Genomic DNA, 24,895 nt, shown 5'->3' on the forward strand with positions numbered 1-24,895 from the left:
CTTTGTCAAGTTTGAGCCTGGATTATGACAGGTATGACGTGGTGGACCGTCTGCATACGTTATGAACAGATCCGGTTGTATTATCTGTAACGCAGCCAAGACGGATCCGTCATGAACTCCACTGAAAGTCAATGGGGGACGGAACTGTTTTCTATTGTGACAGAGAAAAACTGATCCGTCCCCATTGACTTGCATTGTGGGTCATGACAGATCAGTTTTGCTCCGCATGCCAGGACGGAATGAGTATGAGAACGTAACGGAATGTATTTCGGAGCGCACCGTTCAGTTACGTTTTGTCCCCATTGACAATGAATAGGGACAAAATGGAAGCGTTTTTTTCTGGTATTGAGGCCCTATGACTGATCTCAATACCGGAAAATAGAAACTCTAGCGTGAAAGTAGCCTAAGGCCTATTGCACACGACTGTAAGGTTTTTTCAGTATTTTGCAGTCTGCAAAAAACGGATCCGCAAAAAATACGGATGATGTCCGTGTGCATTCCGTTTTTTGCGGAACGGGACAGCTGGCCCTGATAGAACAGTACTATCCTTGTCCGTTATGCGGACAATAATAGGACATGTTCTGTCTTTGAATGGAATGGAAAAATGGAAATACGGTAACTGAAGGCATACGGAGTACCTTCCTTTTTTTTTTTTTACGGATCCAGTGAAATGAATGGTTCAGTGTACGGAACGCGAAAGGAAAAAAAAGAAACGGTCATGTGCAAGAGGCCTATGTTACTGGTACTTTCGCTTTCCCTTTGTGCTGGTCATCTAATTACTCTTATTTCTAAAACTACTGAGTGGTCATAAACACTTATTTAAGCCACGTTCTTATCAGTCAGATAAGGATTGAGCTATAATGAGTGTTTATGATGTAAGAGTGCACAGATAAGAAGTAGTCTGCTCCTCAGATGACAGAAAGGACAAAAAAATCCACAGGCAGCTAGTAGAGCATGTCCGCTCTGTACACAAAGAAGGACTCCATATTGTTAAAGACCAAATGAAAAAATTATTTTTAGCTCAAAATAAGTACAATGCAGTAATAAAAATAAAATAAAAAAATTGCTGCAAATGTGTACATAGCCTTTAAGCTATTAATGCCCCATCACAATAACTATCCATGGTCATCTAGAGAACATGATCCTTCCACCTCTTAGAAGAATCAAAAGTTACCTAAAATGCATATCGTACCAATCGAAAGATGCGAGTGGTACTCTAAACTTTAAAAGAAATATGAAGCCTTTAACAAAAACATTTCTATACTGCAGGAACCAGACACAATTAAAGTTGCTTTGGTTAAGAACTTCACAACCTGTACAAACTATCAACTTTGTAGACTGGTTACCATGTTGGAGGCAACCGAAAAAATTACCCATAACCTTTAAATCAGCAGATTAAGCACAAAAGATCAAACAAAATAAATGATTATGGAGTACAATTAGACAAGCACCTTATTTGTTTGAATAAAAATGATCAAACCTATTTATATAAAAGTTTTGGGTGAAATCTTAAAGTCAGGCAGTGTCCATCTCTCTGAAAGACAGTGTGATCTCTCTAAAAAGACATCCATTACTTGAGCATCCAAAAGCTAGATAACATCTAGTTAGGCCATAAAAGTGTTAGGGTCTAACTGGACATTACCTAGGTGGCTCTACAGGTTTGACATATAGGATTTTGGCTCTTCATCCAAGATAGCTATAGTAACCTGAAGTACTTTCAAGATAACATTCACAAAAACAGATGTAAATAATAATAATAAAATGTATTTATATAGCACCACCATATTCTGCAGCACTTTACAAATAAAGAGGGTTCATGTACAAAACAAAAGTAACTGGCTAATATGCAACTGAAACACTAGGAGTCAGGGCCCTGCTCGCAAGAGCTTACAATCTATGAGGAATTGGGGGTGACAGATAAGGTGGTTGATTGTGATAAGTAGGATTTGAGCCATTATTGAGCTGACAGGAGCGGTGCTGGCCGATCTGCTTCGGGTTTGTGACTACTAGAGGTTCGAGTTTAGGCCAGAGGAATTGGTGAGGGGGAGGTTTAGTCAGGGAATAGTCAGTTTAGGTAGCTTTATAAGCCTGCCTGAAAAGATGTGTTTTTAAGGCACGTTTGAAGGTGGAGAAGTTGTGAATTGACCTAGTATTCCGGGGCAGAGTATTCCAGAGAGTAGGTGCAGCTCGGGAAAAGTCTTGAAGACGGGAGTGAGAGGTATGAATTATGGAGGTTATTAATCTTAGGTCGCTAACAGAATGGAGAGCACGAGTAGGGTGGTAGATGGAGATGAGGGAGGAGATGTATGGAGGTGCAGCACTGTGGAGAGCTTTGTGGGTGAGGGTGAGAATTTGAACTGTATTCTGTGGTGGATGGGCAACCAGTGAAGTGACTGGCACAGGCTAGTGGCATCAGTGTAGCGGTTGGATGGATAGATGAGCCTGGCTGAGGCATTTAGAACCGACTGAAGGGGGAAGAGTTTAGTGAGAGGGAGACCGATTAGTAATGAGTTGCAGTAGTCAAGACGAGAATGAATCAAGGCAACAACAAGAGTTATGATAGTACTGCAGACCGAAATTGAAATATCAAATTTAGGCGAGACCAGAAGTTCCGTTTTTAAGGTTCAGTTTTAGATACAGAGAGGACATTCTGTTCGCAACTGCTGGCAGACAATTACTGGTGTTTTGGAGTAAAGCAACGGTGATGTCAGGGGATGAAGTGTATAGTTTAGTGTCGTCAGCATGGAGATGGTATCGAAAGCCAAATCTACTGATAGTCTGTCCGATGGGGGCTGTATAGAAGGAGAAGAGTAGAGGACCTAGTACTGAGCCCTGAGGAACGCCGACATCAAGAGGAAGAGAAAAAGAGCCAGCAAGTGATACACTACAGGAGCGGCCAGAGAGATAGGAAGAGAACCAAGAGAGCAGTGTCCTTAAGGCCAATTGAGTGGAGCATGGTGAGGAGTTTATAGTCTACGGCAGTGTTTCCCAACCAGTGTGCCTCCAGCTGTTGCAAAACTACAACTCCCAGCATGCCCGCACAGCCAAAGGTTGTCCGGGCATGTTGGGAGTTGTAGTTTTGCAACAGCTGGAGGCACACTGGTTGGGAAATACTGGTCTACGGTATCAAAAGCTGCAGAGAGATCCATTAGAAACAGTAGAGAATAGTCACCATTTATTTTTGCTGTTAAGAGATCGTTAGACACTTTAGGGCTTATAAGGGAATGAAAAGAGTCGTTTTGGGTTATTTGAGAGTGAGGAGATGAGAGGTGTGAAGTACTTTTGTTTGGCAATGTTGAGAGCTGAATTGTATGTTTTGAGCATAAATTTATATTGGAGGAAGTCTGCTGATATACGCGATTTTCTCCATAAACGTTCTGCACATCTGGAGCAGCGCTGTAGAAAACGTGTTTCAGGTGTGTGCCAGGGTTGCAGTGTTCTGTGTCGAGAAGGACGGATTGATATTGGAGCAACTTCATCTAGGGTGGTCTGGTTGTAATGATTGGTAGCCAAGTTTGGACAGGTGAGGGAAGTGATTGGGGTAAGAGCTAGTTGTAGGGTGTTAATAAGTTGCTGGCAGTTAATGGTATGTAGGTTTCTGTAAATGTGAAAAGTAGGATTGCCATGAGAAAAGTGAGAGGTCTTTATGGTAATGAAAGAAGATTGTGGTCAGAAAGTGGGAAGGATAACTTACTAAAGTTTGGGACTGAGCAATAACGGAAGAAGACAAGATCAAGTATATTGCCCTATTCATGCGTGGCAGAGAAAGCAAGCTGTGATAGGCCGAGAGAGGGGGTTAAAGAAAGAAAGTGAGTGGCTGATGGGGAGGTAGGATCATCAATGGCGATATTAAAAATCACCCATAATAAGAGTTGGTGATTCAGAAGATAGGAAGTGAGGAAACCAAGCTGCAAAGTGATCCAGAAATTGGTGGGGGGAGCCTGGGAGACGATAGACATCTACAACTCTCAGGGGGAATGGATGGAAGAGTCTAATGGTGTGAACCTCAAAAGAGGGTAATTGTTTCTTTACCATTAGATCTTAAATAGCTGACAATGAAGGGTCATAATTCAGGTTGGGCGGCTTTGAACAATGCAGAATAGACAAAGAACAAAGAGCTGAAATAGAAAATTATACCAGATATCCAAAAGGCTTAATTAGTTTTTCAATAGTTTTGCTTGGCTAAGGATTATTATTATTTATTATATCCAAGAATTTTCAACCTGGTTACGATTTTGTGCAACATGTTTTTGAACATTTCCTACAACATGGACGTATCTTTTGATGTTGTAGATGCAAGTCATAAAACTAAAATAAAATCTTTGGAACATTGAACAAAAAACAAAATCAAATTACACAATTGTCCGATATCAACCATCTGAAGATGATTTTGCTTGTTTTGCGGGGCTCTAACTACAATTGTCGGCTGCCTCACTTACCAAGTTCTTTAGAGCCTTGACTTTCACTGGCCAATTCTCCCATTTTTACCAGGGCATCAAAGTAGCCTTTTGCTGCAAACGTTACACCTAAAAAATAAACATTTACATAATTTTTAAAAGTGATCACACATGCCAGCAAAACATCAAGGCACCCTCCACCATTTCCACTACCACCCATGGTGCTTCCATAAGCTTCTTTGTACAATTTGGTCTGAAGATGGCCAAAGACATTATTTTAATTATAATCGTTGTGATAACCCAATCTGGTTCAACCATTTGTCACCAGATATTGGTTGGTAGGTTGACCTTCTTGACTAAACACCTAGATTTTTAAACTGGCAATGTCCTCCATTGAAGGTCTTTGGCCACCTTGAAGGTCAGTATACGTACTTTGCTTTCTCAAATAAACCGGTTGTCTGCCGGATCACAATTTTTTCTAGTACCTATGGCCAGCACTAGCAGTTTTTGTAGGAAATATCTGCATCAAACAGATAAGGTAGTAAATCATGATCACACATGTAGGATCCTGAGCCTTCTCTATTTATGTAGCTTCCATGTCACATAATAGTTGGCTTTTGAAGTTATTACAGGACAAGGCATGGGAGGAAAACCAGCCCGGTGACAACTGCAGCCAGAAGAAGTGAAAGTGCATCAAGGTTACAAGATTTTATTGTAACAAAAAGGTGTCACCACAGGGTAAAACTAGGGTTTGGGGAAAAGGAGAGGGACATCAGCTGCTTTGTGCTTTCTGGTTAGTCCGTTTTGTAAGTAGAACAGAGATCAGTGTCCGAGCTATGTGGGATCTCCAGCTAAAAATAGAGGAAATGGTGGACTATCACCACTTGGTTTAACTTTGATACCCTTGATCATTTTTCGGTTCAGGATCCAGATAAGCCCGCTCCTCAAGGGCCAGATCCCTTGACAAAGGTCATTATTGACCGAAACGTTGGGACTCTTTGATAGCCCCATCATATACTGTTATATGCTCTGGATGGAAATTAAACACAAAATGATGTAATTGCTCTAATATGTATTAAAGCATCACTTGAGAAAGAATCCTTTGGTGTGCCATAGATCTTCCTTTCTATAGGATCCCTTTAAGGCCTCATGCACACAGCCATATCCATTTTTGGAGTCCGTAAAACACGGATACCAGCCGTATTTTGCGAATCTTTACTGCCCTCTGTAAGAAATGCCTATTCTTGTCTGCAAAATGGACAATAGGACATGTTCTATTTTTTTTGTAGGTCTGCAGAACGGAAATACTGTATATCTTTTGTGCCACACTGTAACTAATGGGTCGTCATGAGGAAGGCGGGAAGACGTAGCCAACTTCTCCAACTTTGTTAGAAATAGAACTGGTAGACTGGGATGTTAGTGCAGATGATCTAGTGAACCCATTGACTCTGCTTTATTCCAAATTTATCAGTAACCCGACTTAGAATCCACAAATTGCAACACATGGACATTTAATACTACCATGTGGATCTCACATTAAAGCCTCATGCACATGACCGTATGGGCTGCAAAACGGATCCATCCCTCTATGGGCTGCAAAACGGATCGAGTCCTCTCCCGCATAATGGAAACAGGACGGATCCGTTATGCAGCCCATAGACTTCTATTATGATGGAATGAATAACAGAATGCCTCTAAAGCCATTCTGTTATGCATTCCGTCATAGAATTTCTGCTTTTACCACCAAATGAAGAGTGAACGAATTTCATAACATGAAATTCACTCACCTCTACTCTTGCCATCAGTAAGGTGAATGGAGTCCTAAGAATATATTAAAAGGGCTTTCTGAGCTTTTAATACTGATGGACGTATACTGTAGATAGGTCATTAGTATCTGATCGGTGGGGGTCCAACACCCCTGACGATCAGCTGTTTGAGAAGGCACCGGCACTCCTGTGAGCCGCAGCCTTCTCCGGGGTCACCAAGCACAGCGCCGTATATTGTAGAGCGACTCTGCTTGGCATCGCGCTCAACCTGATTTACTTCCAATGGGGCTGAGCTGTGCCTAGGCCATGTGACCGATGTACGTGACATCACATGACCTTGGCTAGGCTCCGAGAAGGCCGTGACGCTACTGCGACTACCTGTGACTTTTCAAACAGCTGATCAGCCGGGGTCCCGGGTATCGGACCCTATCCAATCAGATACTCTATCTAGAAAATAGGTCATCAGTATTAAAATCTCAGAAAATCTCTTTAAGTGAAAGTGTTGCAAGATTTCCCTCCGAAGAACAAAATGTCTTACACACACAGCACAGGGTGCAACGGGTGTATTCAGTGTCTGTAAACCAAATAATGATTACATGCAGCTCTATCGAGATCAACAGATTTAATCTACCAAAACCTACTATGGATTTATTCACAAGTCGACAACAGGACTCGCCTAAAACAAAAGCCAAAAATTGTAGGCTGGAGCTACATGGAGATCTTGGCCAGGACACCCTCTGCACAACCAAGGATCACTGTATGACTGTGCAGCCTTAGTACTGAATAGGGTTGCAGCACATCTCCCAAGTTGCCACCACCCCATAATCGCGAGAACTCTAGCAATGTTGGAGGGCCCTGGCCATAAAGGCTATTAAAATAGGAGCGGGGCACCCTTTTCTTCTATTTCCCATCACTCAGCCTAGGTGTGGAACTCACCTTCCTATTCAGTTTAGGTTGGGAATGGGATTATGGGGGGGGGGGGGGGGGGGGGGGATAAAAAAAATCTGAGGAAGAGAAGCACAGTGTAAAGTATGGGGGAAGGACAAAGCAGAAGCTAATGCAGAGATAAGAGGTAGATTTCAGGCTACCAACAGATGATAAATCAGGGGTGTAGCTAAAGGCTCATGGGCCCTGGTGCAAGAGTTCAGCTTGGGGCCCCCTTCCCTCAAACCTTCGTGCTGCACGAGGCAAAAATTGAAACTGCACCCCCCTCCTTCATACCAAATTCTTAACCTAACCCCTTCTGTCCAGCCAGAGGTGTAACTTGCATAGACTTTCTATAATACCTGTGTCTTCTTATGTGGCACAAGAGTCTTTGGGCCCCCTCCGTCTCCTGGGCCCGGTAGCGACTGCTACCTCTGCACCCCCTATAGCTACGCCCCTGTGATAAATGTATGCTCGTTGGGAAACACCCACCGATCAGAAGATGGACTTCGAGTCCCATGCGCGTAGAGCAGTGGTGTGTGTGACCACAGCTCTATTCACAGTCTATGGGACTGTTGAGTATACTGCTCCTTCACACAGGGGGCTTATAGACCCCAGTTCTACTGACCCATTGGGTTCCAGCAATAATGCTTTTATTAACTACCCTGTGATAAATGTTATCGAGGAAATCCCTTTAAGCTGAAGTAACTGATCATCTGTGCGGGTGCAATGTGTGACGTGAACTAGCACCTGCACTGAATCCTGACCCATTCATTTTAATGGGTCTGTGTACATGAGCATTTCTTTTCACTCATCAGTTCTGCGTTGCACAAAAAACGCAGCATGTTCTATATTCAGCAGTTTTCACGCAGCTCTGGCCCCATAGAAATGAATGGTGCTTCAGTGAAAAATGCATTGTATCCGGAAGAAAGTGCGGATGCGATGCGTTTTTCACTGATTGTTGCTAAGAGATGTTGTTTGTAAACCTTCAGTTTTTTAATCACAAGTGTGAAAAATGCATCGAAGTGCATTGCACCCACGCGGAAAAAACTGAACGCAATTGCAGACAAAACTGACCGAGTTAGCAAAATGGTGCGAGTTTCACTGAACGCACCCGGACCTAATTCATCACGCTCGTGTGAAAGTGGCCTTAGGCCTCTTTCACATGGGCGCCTGGATTTGCGGGAAACCCGCGTGAGTAGGCATGCAATTTCAGTCAGTTTTGACTGCAATTGCATTACGATGTTGAGATTTTTCCACGCGAGTGCAATGCATTTTGCACGCACGGGAGAAAAAAAAAACTGAATGTGGTACCCAGACCCGAACCCGGACTTCTTCACTGAAGTTCAGGTTTGGGTTCGGTGTTGTGTAGATTTAATTATTTTCCCTTATAACATGGTTATAAGGGAAAATAGCATTCTTAATACAGAATGCATAGTAAAATAGAGCTGGAGGGGTTAAAAAAAAACAAAAAAAAACCAATACAGCGCATCCACTTGATCGCGCAGCCGGCATAGTCTTCTTTCAGGACCTTGAAAAGGACCTTTGATGATTTATTGGCGCTCACCGGTGATGTCAGCGCAGGTCCTGCTGAATGAAGATAAAATTATATCATTCAGCAGGACCTGCGCTGACGTCAAAGGTCCTTTTGCAGTTCCTGAAAGAAAAAGCAAAGACATGCCGGCTGCGTGAACAGGATGAGGTGAGGTTTTTTTTTTTTGTTAGTTTTTTTAACTCCTCAAGCCACATTTTAGTAAGCCATGTTATAAAGGGAAAATAAATAGACTTTAATGGGGGTTGCTTATGCCCATTTAGCAACCATATGTGAAAATTGCACCGCATCTGCACTTCCTTGTGGATGCTTGCGATTTTCACGCAGACCCATTCATTTCTATGGGGCCTGCGTTGCATGAAAAACGCAGAATATAGAACATGCTGCGATTTTCACGCAAAATCACCGCTCATCTGAACAGCCCTATTGAAGTGAATGGTCCGTATTCAGTGCGGGCGCAATGCGTTCACCTCACGTGTTGCACCCACGCGGAAAACTCACCCGTGTGAATGGACCCTTAGTCTGAAAGGATCAAGTGACACTCATGTTCTGCGATTTATTTATTTTAATTTATTTCAGTAAATTTCTTAAAGGGGCTTTCCAACACTCCTCTAGATAAGTCATTAGTATCTGATCGTTGGGGACCCCCACCAATCAGCTGTTTGAGAAGGCACAGGCGCTCACGGCCTTTTACCTGCTCACTAAACATAGAACCGTACATTGTATAGTGGCCATGCTTGGTATTGCAGCTCAGCCCAATTCACTTCAATGGGGCTGAGCTGCTTCTAGGCCATGTAAACAATGAATGTGACATCACTGGCCTACAAAAAGCTGCGGCGCTCGCGGCCTTCTCAAAAGCTGATCGGTGGGGGTCCAGGGTATTGGACTCTCACCAATCAGATACTGATGGCCAATCCAGAGGACAAATCATCAATTAAAAAGTCTTGAAATACCCCTTTAATACCCGCCATTATTTTTTGTGATAATTACCGGTAACTAGTGACTGACATACAGTGCCTTGCAAAAGTATTGCCCCCCCCCCCCCTTGACTTTTTTCATATTTTGTTAAATTACAGCCTTAAGTTCAATGTTTTGTTAATCTGAATTTTATGTGATGGATCAGAACACAATAGTCTAAGTTGGTGAAGTGCAATGAGGAAAATATATAAATAAAACTATGGTTTAGAAATAGAAAACAGAAAATTGTCATGTGCGTATGTATTCACCCCCTTTGTTAGGAAGCCCATAAAAAGCTCTGGTGCAACCAATTACCTTCAGAAGTCACAATTAGTGAAATGTCACCTGTGTGCAATCTAGGGCTGCACGATATGAGAATATTGCGATAACGATGCAATATTTTAAGAGAATTGTGCTAGAGGTCTATTTGCTTGGATTTTCCTGTATGAGCCGCTGACGCCACCACAGGAGCCCCTACCGTGACCAGTCACCCAGGTACCGTATTTTTTTTGCTTTATGAAACGCACCTAGGTTTTTGAGGAGGAAAAAAAAATTTAAAATAAAGGATTTTGAACCAGAAGGTGTTTTTTTGGTGGATTTTGAACTAATGGTGGTCTGGGGATGACACTGTTATGGGGGACCCTTTGGGTGACCCACTGTTATGGGGGACCCTTTGGGTGACCCACTGTTATGGGGGACCCTTTGGGTGACCCACTGTTATGGGGGACCCTTTGGGTGACCCACTGTTATGGGGGACCCTTTGGGTGACCCACTGTTATGGGGGACCCTTTGGGTGACCCACTGTTATGGGGGACCCTTTGGGTGACCCACTGTTATGGGGGACCCTTTGGGTGACCCACTGTTATGGGGGACCCTTTGGGTGACCCACTGTTATGGGGGACCCTTTGGGTGACCCACTGTTATGGGGGACCCTTTGGGTGACCCACTGTTATGGGGGACCCTTTGGGTGACCCACTGTTATGGGGGACCCTTTGGGTGACCCACTGTTATGGGGGACCCTTTGGGTGACCCACTGTTATGGGGGACCCTTTGGGTGACCCACTGTTATGGGGGACCCTTTGGGTGACCCACTGTTATGGGGGACCCTTTGGGTGACCCACTGTTATGGGGGACCCTTTGGGTGACCCACTGTTATGGGGGACCCTTTGGGTGACCCACTGTTATGGGGGACCCTTTGGATGAAGCAGGAGCGCGCCTGACTAGTCATGCGCCGGCCAGCCCGCTCGCTGCAGTGCATTCATAGTGAGTACAGAGGCTGGTGAGATTATCAATAGGAGTTTATCAATTGGAGTTTATCAATAGGAGAGCGGTTGTTTCAGCAGTAAAGAAAGACTTTACATACAAAGACTCCAGCCCCTCCCCGCACAGTAACTGATGTATCGCCGGCCACGCTGTGCAGCATAGCGGCCGGCGATGCATCAGTGTCAGCCACGTAAAAAGTCAACCATCGCTTTGAGACACACAGTGTGTCTTATAAAGCGAAAAATAATCGCAGCATTTTTGGGTCGGCCAAATCGGAATCGGCGATCATCGCGATAAGATTGCTTTGGCGATAGATTGCACTAGGCCTGCACGATATAAGCGGCACATAGTCTGTCATTACACATACATACCTTTTTTGAAAGGCCCCAGAGGCTGCAACATCTAAACAAGAGGCACCACTAACCAAACACTGCCATGAAGACAAAGGAACTCTCCAAACAAGTAAGGGACAATGTTGTTGAGAAGTACAAGTCAGGGTTAGGTTATAAAAAAAAAAATCTAAATCTTTGATGATCCCCAGGAGCACCATCAAATCTATCATAACCAAATGGAAAGAACATGGCACAACAACAAACCTGCCAATAGATGGCCGCCCACCAAAACTCACGGACTGGGCAAGGAGGGCATTAATCAGAGAGGCAGCACAGAGACCTAAGGTAACCATGGAGGAGCTGCAGAGTTCCACAGCAGAGACTGGAGGATCTGTACATAGGACGACAATAAGCCATACGCTCCATAGAGTTGGGCTTTATGGCGGAGTGGCCAGAAGAAAGCCATTACTTTCAGCTAAAAACAATAAGGCACGTTGTGAGTTTGCGAAAAGGCATGTGGGAGACTCCCAAAATGTATGGAGGAAGGGGCTCTGGTCTGACGAGATTAAAATTTTACTTTTCGGCCAAAGAAAACGCTATGTCTGGCGGAATCACAACACATCACCCAAAGAACACCATCCCCACAGTGAGACATGGTGGTGGCAGCATCATGCTGGGGGAAAGATGGATGGTGCTCAATACAGGGATATTCTTGAGTAAAACCTGTCCCACTCTGTGCGTGATCTGAGGCTAGGACAGAGGTTCACCTTCCAGTAGGACAATGACCCCAAACACACGGCTAAAGGAACACTTGAGTGGTTTAAGGGGAGACATGTAAAGGTGTTGGAATGGCCGAGTCACAGCCCAGATCTCAATCCAATAGAAAATCTGTGGTCAGACTTAAAGATTGCTGTTAACAAGCGCAAACATCCAACCTGAAGGAGCTGGAGCAGTTCTGCAAGGAGGAATGGGCAAAAGTCCCAGTGGTAAGATGTGGCAACTGCTCATAGAGACTTATCCAAAGCGACTTGGAGCAGTGATTGCCGCACTAGGCGGCTCTACAAAGTACTGACTTTAGGGGGGTGAATAGTTATGCACATTGACTTTTTCTGGTATTTTGTCCTATTTGTTGTTTGCTTCAGAATAAAAAAAACAAAAAACAAAAAAACAAACAACATCATCTTCAAAGTTGTGGGCATGCTCTGTAAATTAAATGATTCAATACCAGATAGGTTTTTGCCGCATCCGTATCATCCGGAATAACCTATTTCCGTTTGCATATAGTTTGCCGGATCCGAACGAAGCTTGTGTGAAAGCACCCCAACTCAGGGATCAGCAACCTCCGACACTCCAGCTGTTCTGAAACCACAACTCCCAGAATCCTCCTTTCACTTCTGTGGGAGTTACAAGAACGACCAAATAAGTTAGCATGCTGGGAGTTGTAGTTTCACAGCAGCTGGAGTGCTGAAGGTTGCTGATCTCTGCTTTAAGTAAATGGGACTGAGCTGCAATACAAGACCGAACTTATAGAAAAGAGGGGCGCCATTTCCAGAGCCAGAGGGGGGGGGGGGGTCATACAACCCATTTAAAGGGGTTTTCCCCACTAATGACATTTATCCCCATCCAAAGGAGAGGGCCAGAACAGCGGGACTCCTCTTGGTTTTTGCCATCATAGACTTTGTATACCATAAAGGTAGAAATTATAACCAACTAGAGCAAATAGGGAGGGTCTTAAAAAGCCACCAGGTATGCTTTAAAGGGGATGTACACCTTTGGCTTGTAGTCAGTTTCCATGGGAACACAGATCTGCATGGGAGCTGTATACACAAAAACGGCAGGATATTTTTCACCAAGGCCGTTTGCAAAAATTGCTTTATTTCATATAAACTGAAGCAAAAAAATAAATAAAAATTAAAATAAAATATATATATATATATATATATATATATATCTCATAATAATAATTGCAAAAGTGTTCATGCCCTTGTGCACCCAGTTGGCTACATACGACTTGTGAGATCTGATACTACTGCAGGTACAGCTCTCGGGAAAGAGAAAAGTTGCACGCTGGCAGCTGAGCGACACCCAAGTGCCCTGCATGAGAAGGCACACAAGTCATCGTTTAGCCTGTTTCCATGGCAACAAAACACACACACAAAAAAAAACTGTAGCAGGAGACCGGCGAAGGATTAATCATAGGCCGAAGGGCTTGAGGAGGGATTATCTCGGCCTGCATTGTGGTCATCTGGGTTTGTACATGACCTTTTACATGATTACAGCATTGAGCGCCCTCACAGGGGAAGAGGCGGCAGATCAGGCTGTACCCGGGATATCAACATGGCAACATTTATTTTTAGGTGTAGCTCTCCAATACAGAGCGTGATGTGAAACAATAGGTTTTATTATGACCCTGGGTGTAGGTTACAGTGCCATGTACAGTACATATGTAAAAATACTTGAATCGGAGCCCGGTAGGCGTCAGCTACGCCCAAACACAAACAGGAAACAGAGGATGCATCACCTACTGAAAGGGTGGGGGGTGCCCTGTGGATATGGCATATGTATCGGAGATGGGAATACCTTTTTGAGTCCTTGCACTAGGGATGCAACTCTGCACAATTATCCCAGGGACTGTATATTAAAGAGATTCTCACTCTAAATAATAAATTAAAATTATTAATAAAAAATCTGATTAATAAAGCAGGTTGAGATGGAGAATTGAATTACAGTATATCACGGCTGTAAGGCTTAAAGGGTTTTTCCAGCTAAACAAAAATTGTTGGACGCAGGGGTCAGACTGGCTTAAAACATAAAGAGATATACTCCCCTCCACCATTGCTTGCTGTGTTCTCCTTCTGGCTCTCGTCTCAACACATAGTAAATGCCACAAAACGGGCACTTGGCTAATCTCAGACCAACAGGGATCACTGCTGCAAACTACTTGTGTTTAGTTGGAAAAATGCCTCTAATTTCTGACTGTGGTCAGCACAAGGGCCATCAAGATCATTCTTAATTAGTTTCTTTCTCCAATGGCTATAGTAATCAGATTTTTCAAAAATAATAATAAAGAAATACATTTATAAAGGAACTAAACCTATTAGGTTATACAGATATGGCTTTACAGAACTGCCAGAGCAATGCAATAAACACCTCCACCTTTTCCAACGTAGGCTACACTGGAGCCGATATCAGTCGGGTCGTCAGGGCAGGTGACTGTATTATGTACAAAGGGCCGTTCAGCTTCATAAGGGCTAATCTAAACAGCACTAAAGACTCCAATAAGCCAGCTCGACATAATCCTTATCAACAGCATCAGGAGCGGCTGGGTGAGGCATGAGGCACGGACATTTGTAGGAGCCTGTGCTAGTATTACACGCCTTGCTGTAAACACTACAACATATGGAATGAATGAGTAAGATGCAAAACGAACCAGGACTGAAACCGGCGCCTTCAACTTTAACACAACCCACAAGCGATGTGATCTATCCAGATTTTATTTTTATGTTATTAAGTTTCCATTTGAAAACTGTCATCACACTGCTGTTGACTGATCTTACACTCCGTTTAATAGTCCCCATTTAGCATTTAGAGAGCATAAAAAAAGTGTCCTTTAATTGGTTTTAACGTAAACCTATATTGAAGGGATTTTCCAGATACTGGTACTGTGGTTTATCATTGGTTTTGTTCTGACGACTGGCAGGGGCCCCTGGTGATTGTACCATAGGATGTGACATACGTATTCAAGATGGAACACCCCTTTATTAACCCCCCCTTTTCAGCAATCTCCAATACACAATATTATGCATTAATCTGATATTAAAGGTGTTCTGCACTTTCATTTAACTGATGATCTATCCTCTGGATAGATCATCAGCATCTTATTGGTGGGAGTCCGACACCCGGGACCCTCGCCGATCAGCTGTTTGAGAAGGCAGCGGCGCTCTTGCAGCGCCGCGGCCTTCTCGCTGTTTACCGCCCACCCACTGACGTCACGACTAGTATCAACTAGCGTGGGCGCGGCTAAGCTCTGTTCAAGTGAACAGAGCTTAGCCCCGCCCACGCCAGTTGATACTAGTCGTGACGTCACTGGGCCTGCAGTAAACAGTGAGAAGGCCGCGGCGCTGATGAAGCGCTGCTGCCTTCTCAAACAGCAGAAACAAATGAAAAGAGAGCTCATATTACCAAAAATATAAATTTTATTACAATAAGTTAAAAGAATTTTTCAGAAAAAAAGGGGAGAAGGGTAAATTAATACATAAGATGCCGTGAAACAAGGTGATGGGAGCGGAGAAAAAACAGCACCACCCTGGGAGGAAAGAGCACACGGTTGAGACAAATAAAGAGATATAATGTAGATAATATCTGACATGGAAATAAGCGATCTTGGGTACAGTGCCCAGTCCATGCAAAAAGTAAATGGAAAGATAGAATCATACAATATCAGGTAAAGCACGGTCAACTCATGCACCCCCACTAAAAAGTAGGTACAAACATGTAAAGATGGAAATTGTATCAGACAAGGCAAAGTGCCGGTGGACTGGAATTGACCACACAATCAGCGGGGGGCAATGGAGGACCAGAACTTACATGAAATAACCGTGTGCAAAGAAACCCAGGGTGGCGCTACCCCAACGCGCGTTTCGGCGTGCCTTCGTCAGGGGTTTTTTTTTTTCTCCGCTCCCATCACCTTGTTTCATGGCATCTTATGTATTAATTTACCCTTCTCCCCTTTTTTTCTGAAAAATTCTTTTAACTTATTGTAATAAAATTTATATTTTTGGTAATATGAGCTCTCTTTTCATTTGTTTCTGCTATTTCACTCGGGAGCTTTTACAGAGTTACACTTTAGGTGTATCCCCTGTGGCTATTCAGGGTGGGCACTGTCTCCTACCCGCCTTGGGGATACCCTGGGTCATTTCTGTTTGTCTGCCTTCTCAAACAGCTGATCGGTGAGGGTCCCGGGTGTCGGACCCCCACCGATCAGATGCTGATGATCATCAGTTAAATGAAAGTGCAGAACACCTTTAATGTTTGTGCAATAATGAATATATTATGGCGTGTGTGTATATATATATATAAATATATATTAGGGCTGCAGCTAACGATTATTTGAATAATCGATTAGTTGCCGATTAATTTCTACGATTAATCGACAAAAACGACAAAATTACAAAACAGAGAGGTTTATATGATCTTACTTGAAAAAATATGTTCAAAGGCCATATTAAAACAAATTGTGGACGACACTATTATGGGGGATCTGTGGACGACACTATTATGGGGGATCTGTGGACGGCGCAGTTATGGAGAGGGGGATCTGTGGACGGCGCAGTTATGGAGAGGGGGATCTGTGGACGGCGTAGTTAGGGAGAGGAGGATCTGTGGGCGGCGCAGTTAGGGAGAGGGGGATCTGTGGGCGGCGCAGTTAGGGAGAGGGGGATCTGTGGGCGGCGCAGTTAGGGAGAGGGGGATCTGTGGGCGGCGCAGTTAGGGAGAGGGGGATCTGTGGGCGGCGCAGTTAGGGAGAGGGGGATCTGTGGGCGGCGCAGTTAGGGAGAGGGGGATCTGTGGGCGGCGCAGTTAGGGAGAGGGGGATCTGTGGGCGGCGCAGTTAGGGAGAGGGGGATCTGTGGGCGGCGCAGTTAGGGAGAGGGGGATCTGTGGGCGGCGCAGTTAGGGAGAGGGGGATCTGTGGGCGGCGCAGTTAGGGAGAGGGGGATCTGTGGGCGGCGCAGTTAGGGAGAGGGGGATCTGTGGGCGGCGCAGTTAGGGAGAGGGGGATCTGTGGGCGGCGCAGTTATGGAGAGGGGGATCTGTGGGCGGCGCAGTTATGGAGAGGGGGATCTGTGGGCGGCGCAGTTATGGAGAGGGGGATCTGTGGGCGGCGCAGTTATGGAGAGGGGGATCTGTGGGCGGCGCAGTTATGGAGAGGGGGGATCTGTGGGCGGCGCAGTTATGGAGAGGGGGATCTGTGGGCGGCGCAGTTATGGAGAGGGGGATCTGTGGGTGGCGCTGTTATGGAGAGGGGGATCTGTGGATGGCGCTGTTATGGAGAGGGATCTGTGGGTGGCGCAGTTATGGAGGGGGATCTGTGGGTGGCGCTGTTATGGAGAGGGGGATATGTGCACTGTTATGGGCATAACAGTGCACAGATCCCCCTTCCTATAGCAGTGCCATACACAGACCCCCACTCCTCCCCATAGCAGTGCCATACACAGACCCCCCCTCCTCCCCATAGCAGTGCTATACACAGACCCCCCCCCTCCCCATAGCAGTGCCATAGACAGATCATCCCCCCTCCCCATAGCAGTGCCATAGACAGATCATCCCCCCTCCCCATAGCAGTGCTATACACAGACCCCCCTCCCCATAGCAGTGCCATAGACAGATCCTCCCCCCTCCCCATAACAGCCCCGGCCCCGATGCTTATAAGTCGGACTAATCACGTCTGCATCTTTATTTTACCTTTTTACAATGACGCTCCTGTAACAGCCAGGCAGAGCGGACGGCGGCGTAACGTCACTCACTCACGTGACGCACCTGCTCCGCCCACCTCATGAATGAAGGAGGCGGAGCAGGCGTGTCACGTGAGTGAGTGACGTTACGCCGCCGTCCGCTCTGCCTGGCTGTTACAGGAGCGTCATTGTAAAAAGGTAAAATAAAGATGCAGCGACCGCCCGCCCGCATAGCAACGAATCGGCGATTATTCGATAACTGGATTCGTCGACAACGAATCCAGTTATTGAATATAATCGATTACATCGATTAATCGTTGCAGCCCTAATATATATATATATATATATATATATATATATATATATATATATATATATATACATATATACACACACACATACATACATACATATACATACACACACACACACACATATATATGTACAGACACACACACAGGCCATGGAATAAAAATAAAACCATAATAAGATCAGTCTACAGCCTGATTGCTGATTGTTTCCAAATAGTAAACACCAGAAAATATTAAAAATGGTAAGAAAACTAGTTTTGCTAAGGCCCCTGGCAGACGAGCGTGTGCAGATTAGGTCCGGATGCATTGCGAATGCGTTCAGTGAAAAATGTGCGATTTCACAAAGTCATTCAGTTTTGTCTGCGATCACTTCAGTTTTTATTGTGCGGGTGCAATGCGATTTAATGCGTTTTGCACACGAGTGATTAAAAACTGGAGGTATACAAACATCTCTTAGAAACCATCCGTGAAAAACGCATCACATTCGCACTTGCTTGCGGATGAGACGTGATATTAACGCAGCTCCATTCACTTCTATGGGGCAAGCATTGCGTGAAAAATGACAATATAGAACATGCTGCGATTTTTTTTTTACGCAACGCACAAGTGATGCGGAAAAACCAACGCACATGTACACAGCCCCAGTGAAATTAATGGGTCTGGATTCCGTGCGGACACAATGCGGTCACATTACGCATTGCATCCGGATGGAATACTCGCTCATGGGAAAGGGGCCTAAGAGACAGAGGGTTTTTTCAATACTTACTTGCCAAGGCTTTCTCGTAGTTCTTCCCCATGGCAATGAAATTCCTAAGGCAAGGGTTAAATTGTTCCATAATAGTCTGAAATACAAAAAAAAAAAAAAAAAAGAAGACAGACATGAGTAGCGTTCACAGATATAGCCACTGATAACATACTCCTTAAAGAGAACCTGTCCCCTCTCCTGACATGTCTGTTTTAATTACTACTTGCATTCCCCATGTAACAAGAATTCTGAAGCATCTATTCTTAGGACTATGTTGTGCCATTCCTTTAATATTCCTACTAGAATTATGAGCGAATTGCTGGAGGCTTACAAAGAAAGACCAGATGGATGCTACCAGTTGGGGCGTGTCTCTTTACAGCATGACACTATCCAATCAGTGCTGCCAGTGTCAGCCTGTGCAGGGACACACCCTCAACTGGTAATACCCAGCTGGACCTTCACTGCAAACTATTAGCAATTCATCCATACCTTCTAGCAGGAATAATAGGAAAATATTACATCATAGAGTCATAAGAATAGATGCTCCAGAATGGTTATTACATGGGGAATGCAAATAGTTACTAAATCAGACATGTCAGGAGAGAAGACAGCTCCTTTTTAAGTGCATGTCTATTTCAAAAAGTCAATGAAATGATACAAAGAGCCTTCTGTACATGCATTAAATTTAATAGTTGAATAGAGGGGTTCTTCGATAGTCTCCTTGAGAGTTTTGGGGAGGGGGGAGTATGCTGCTTCCGAGTGATACAAAAGCAAAAAAGCATATCAATATTTGGGAAATGATCGGAAACTAATGGCGGCCATATTGGCTGTCACTCTAAGTCCTGAAAATTGATAACCAAGAACTGGCTGAACAGGACATCAGAACGAACCAAAATAAATAAATAAAATGACTACTTTAATATTAGAATTCCCTATTAAATTTTTTATTTTTTTTTAGTTTACCAAGGAGGTCTGTGGGTTTAACAAAACGTCCATTGTCTCTGCACAGAACAGATTTTCTTCATGTCGGTGCTAGCGGCAATAACAGCAGAACGAAAGAATATATTTGATAAGACTACAACGCCCATGGGAAGGAGCGAAGGAACATTTACTGTGAAATCAGTACAGTCATGTAGAAGAGCAGCAGAACGTAATACCAAGATAAAAGGCTGAATAACTCGGCGGCGAGGAAAAAAAAATTAATTCCACCTTGTGCGCGTTCTTATTGAGATTTCCCAGAATGTAGAAATTGTAAGATTTCCACCCCAAAGTATCATTGTTTAAAGCAGGACACTGAGAAAAAGTCCTACGACCCCCCTTACACATTAGGCCACTATCAGCCAAACCTGCCTTTATTTGGCGGGACTGGCCAACAGCGCTCTGACTCTCCCCCGACCAATGATGCTGAGGGTGATAAGCCTTTTGTTCTCACTCAGCCAACCAAATTCCCACTCCGTACTGATGATGATAGATATTTGGCTTGCCTATATTCCCTTGCCATGTCCCAAGCTTTGTTAAAAAGCAGACTGACTCATAGGGAGTCAATTTCAAAAGGTTCTCTCTGGTGGATACCTCTTTGCACATTATTTTCCCATGGACCATTGTCAAGAAGTCTTCACATACAGCTGGTCTCCTTAATTAGAGCTAGTAACCACACCTCAAGCAGTGGCTTTCTCCTTTCTCTGCATTGAAAACACAGGCACACCGGGCCAAACAAAGCATGCATGTGTATGGGGCAGTCAGGAGAGAGAGCGGTAGGGCCAATAAGTGTATTCTCTTTATCTGACTGGGGTATTCTGGGCGTGTGGGGGACTTAACATCTTGGATGGCCATGAAATGGTTAAAAGAAAAAAGATTGTTGCCGCTCTGAAGGTGTCTGGTTCCACTTTGCGCTCCACTTCCTTCTAGAAATGACTGGAACCCGGACATCAAGGAGGATCCATATGGCCATATCAGCATTTGTCCCATGTTAAAGTTTGTCTTCTTCACTGGGCAGAGGTTGATTTCTGCCCAGTGATTAAGATACTATTATTAGAATGGTGTTTTGGAGGTAAAATTTCCCGCCATTTTGTTGTGGGTCACTGGGCAGAGTGGTCATTCTGCCCAGTGATGGCCTTAATTGGCTGATGTTAAGGGTCTGTTATGTTCCAGGGTTTTGGGTAGAGATACCCGGACCTTGGTAACAGGTGCCCGATTGGTGGAGGGGTTCAGGAGTGGGCTATAATTGTCCTGGCTCCGCGGGCTGGCTTGCCTTTTGTCTTCACCAGCCCGTGGAGCCTGGATCAGTGTGCCTCCGCCCACCACCCCTGTTTAAATAATTATGGTCATTGGCTTGTCTTGGTGGTTTTACATAAGTCATCCAGTGTATAGGATGGACTCTGAAGTTATTATTATGGTTTGAGTCTGAGTTTATGGATTAGGCTCTAAAATAGGTTATGGTTATTGGTTGTATTTATGAGTTAATAAACAGGCCATGGCCATTGGTTTATCTCCACTCTCACGTGTTTTAATTTTATATTTAATGTATAATTTTTGGATGTTTGATGTGTACGGGACATATGTGCTGTATAATTGCCATGGCCAGGAATGCCACCCAACCAATCACTGGCTGAGGAGAGTCATCCTGCCATGTTGAGACAGAGCCAGGAAGTGAAGCACAGAGGAGACTCTAGCACCGTTGCGCAAGACATGACGAAAGAAGAGTATAGGCCATTTTATTTTATTTTTTTAACCATTTCATGGCCAAGATCTTTTATTTTCTACAAGAATATCCCTTTAAACCCTTATTTGTCCTCATACTTCTAACATAAAGACCTGTAAACTCAGAAGCTCTTAACCTTGACCAATTGAGAGAAACAAAAAACAAAAAAAAAGTAATCGTGTATGGGACCTTGTTTGTCTCCTATCACCCACCAGTCAGTAAATAGCCATAAGCAAAAAAGAGATCTATTTCAATAATCTAAAAATTGACTTACACAACCAGTTGGGATGTTAAGGAACTGTACAATGTATAATTAAACGTATATTCATACAAAAACGTAAGGGTTTTCTGGGCATCTCATCTAAGAAATCCAACAAAGTGCTACCACAGATCTCCAAGTAAGATCTAGACACCTTAGATCGGAAAGGATGTGGTTCCAAAAAGGATGGCGAGAAGAAAAAAGACCCTATAAACAAACATGAGCAAGCTGCAAAGGTGTGCACAAGAGCAGAAGTTATAGTATGCCATACAGTACAGTAAAGTCTTTAAGATGACCAACTTCGACATCAGATAAGACATCACCAATGTCAACCCTAAATAATCAAAAAGAACTTTACACTGGACAAATACAAGGGCCAAAATGTATAGCCCGTCCAATTCATTGACATGTTTAGGTGGCCCACATAGTTTACTCTTATGGCTAAGCAAGGTGTGATCCTCCAACCCCCTCCTCCGTTCCTTTGGCCTTGATTAGATTATCAGCAAAATACACTAAAACAGGACCTGCCAGACACACAAAGAAGGCTGTAAAACAAACCACAACAATGGCTGCTCAGGTCAACCCTTCCAATTTCCCTTCATAAATCAAATCTTCCCTATGGCTCCTCTACCGCAGAGATACTACAGGAGCCACAAACTGAAATGGCTCTGGGTTAATGGTTTACTGGAGTTTACTAGCCGTATCCTTGTATAAATCTGGTGAAATATAATTCAAACCCACTCCATAACCAGTTGTCCGAGTACAGAACACGCCAGATCTGAACTTTGTGTCCTATAAAAAATAAAATAAAAATGCAATTACATTTCACGCTTACAGTGGGATGCAAAAGTTTGGGCAACCTTGTTAAGCGTCATGATTTTCCTGTATAAATCGTTGGTTGTTACGATAAAAAATGTCAGTTAAATATATCATATAGGAGACACACACAGTGATATTTTAGAAGTGAAATGAAGTTTATTAGGATTTACAGAAAGTGTGCTATGATTGTTTAAACAAAATTAGGCAGGTGCAGACATTTGGGCACTGTTGTCATTTTATTGATTCCAAAACCTTGAGAACTAATTATTGGAACTCAAATTGGCTTGGTAAGCTCAGTGCCCCCTGACCTACATACACAGGGGAATCCAATGAGAAAGAGTATTTAAGGGGGTCAATTGTAAGTTTCCCTCCTCTTAATTTTCTCTGAAGAGTAGCAACATGGGGGTCTCGAAACAACTCAAATGACCTGAAGACAAAGATTGTTCACCATCATGGTTTAGGGGAAGGATACAGAAAGCTTTCTCAGAGATTTTAGCTGTCTGTTTCCACAGTTAGGAACATATTGAGGAAATGGAAGATTACAGGTTCAGTTCAAGTTAAGGCTCGAAATGGCAGACCAAGAAAAATCTCGGATAGACAGAAGCGACGAATGGTGAGAACAGTCAGAGTCAACCCACAGACCAGCACCAAAGACCTACAACATCATCTTGCTGCAGATGGAGTCACTGTCAACCATTCGGCACACTTTACACAAGGAGATGCTGTATGCGAGAGTGATGCAGAGGTAGACTTTTCTCCGCCCACAACACAAAAAGTGCCGCTTGAGGTGGGCTAAAGCACATTTGGACAAGCCAGCTTCATTTTGGAATAAGGTGCTGTGGACCGATGAAACTAAAATTGAGTTATTTGGCCATAACAAGGGGCGTTATGCATGGAGGAAAAAGAACACAGCATTCCAAGAAAAACACCTGCTACCTACAGTAAAATGTGGTGGTGGTTCCATCATGCTGTGGGGCTGTGTGGCCAGTGCAGGGACTGGGAATCTTATCAAAGTTGAGGGACGCATGGATTCCACTCAGTATCAGCAGATTCTGGAGACCAATGTCCAGGAATCAGTGACAAAGCTGAAGCTGCGCCGGGGCTGGATCTTTCAACAAGACAACGACCCTAAACACTGCTCAAAATCCACTAAGGCATTTATGCAGAGGAACAAGTACAACGTTCTGGAATGGCCATCTCAGTCCCCAGACCTGAATATAATAAAAAGGTGCACTTTTTTGCACATACGCCACCTATGCTGTAAGCTACCACCTTTGTGTTTTCTTACACAGTGCCTGCTACTTGCCTTCTTGGCAGTTCTGCCCAGAATGTGGACCTTGCAACTAGGCAAGATTGTCGTTCAGGATTCTGTGACAGTTGGTAGACTATCCCTTTTGGGTTCTCAACTGGAGACCTTCCAAGTCATGTAAAGATGGCCAAAGCATCAAAGACCTCATTGCACAAATAATCGGATTGGGGCTCTAGAAAAAGTTCAGCGACACCCATAGAAGTTTCTGTTTGAAGCCTAAGGAAGCACAGTAAAGGCTCCCCTACCCATTTAGAACCCACTAAAAGGACCCTTAGGAGAACTGGATTTTGGCTGAAACTCATCGGGAGTAGATTCACATTACTCAATCAGTGAACTATAGTGACAACTGTAGCTAGGAGGCAGAAATTTATATTGAGTGGTTGTCACTTCCCTCCTCCAACATGGCCACAGTGGAGATTTTACATAGAGTCTGGAAAAACCATAAAAAGTGAACACTGGTGGAGAACGTGGGAGGGGGCAGTGTCATCGGGTCTGGGCTAGAAGATATGCATGTCCACTGCACTTGTCACGGTCAAAAATCAGGATATACCAGTTTGAGCGCTTAAAAAAAATATACACACATACACATACACACACACACACATACATACATACATACACACACACACACACACACACACACAATCCCCCTTAAGGTTGCACAATCATGCTTTAAAAAAGGTTTCCTACATAATCCACAACAGTCTACGCAAAAAATAAGAATGCCCTCGGTCATATTCATGCCTTGCCTGACATCAAAGAGCCCTTGAAGGGGTGTTTCCTCTACACTCACTTTCCATTTCATCCTCCAGCAGGTTGGTAGAAGAATCCAGTTCCCATGCCCCCCAGGTAAAGCATTCAGGTCAGCAGTCAAAAGGAGCCTTGTCAAAACGTTTGCTCCCTCCCCTGCCCTTTAATGTGTCATTCAGTCTGACATGAGGGGAGGTAGAAAGAAAATATTAACCCTTTCCAGTCACGTGCTGGATAAAGTCATGGCTGGAAACTACATATCAGGTGCAGATACAATGATTATTCAAAAGCCTAGTAACAAGAATAAACTGGGCAAACAAAGTAGCTTCCAACAAAGCCATGAGCTACAAAGTGC

The 24,895-nt window shown here is 44.0% G+C and overlaps 1 protein-coding gene across 5 annotated transcripts in view; it reads right to left on the reverse strand.

Annotated features, from left to right (window-relative positions):
• The window catches only part of BAIAP2 (BAR/IMD domain containing adaptor protein 2), a 143,571-nt gene that overhangs the window by 72,379 nt on the left and 46,297 nt on the right, over positions 1–24,895 (reverse strand). For all 5 annotated transcript variants that reach the window (XM_044296294.1, XM_044296297.1, XM_044296296.1 and 2 more), the window contains exons 2-3: positions 18,724–18,799; positions 4,440–4,526 (exon numbers count right to left, since the gene is read on the reverse strand). In XM_044296294.1, the coding sequence (XP_044152229.1) occupies positions 4,440–4,526; positions 18,724–18,799 (163 nt within the window). The remainder of the gene's footprint in view (positions 1–4,439; positions 4,527–18,723; positions 18,800–24,895) is intronic.

This window comes from Bufo gargarizans, chromosome 6, assembly GCF_014858855.1.
Source record: "Bufo gargarizans isolate SCDJY-AF-19 chromosome 6, ASM1485885v1, whole genome shotgun sequence".
Classification (NCBI taxonomy): domain Eukaryota; kingdom Metazoa; phylum Chordata; class Amphibia; order Anura; family Bufonidae; genus Bufo; species Bufo gargarizans.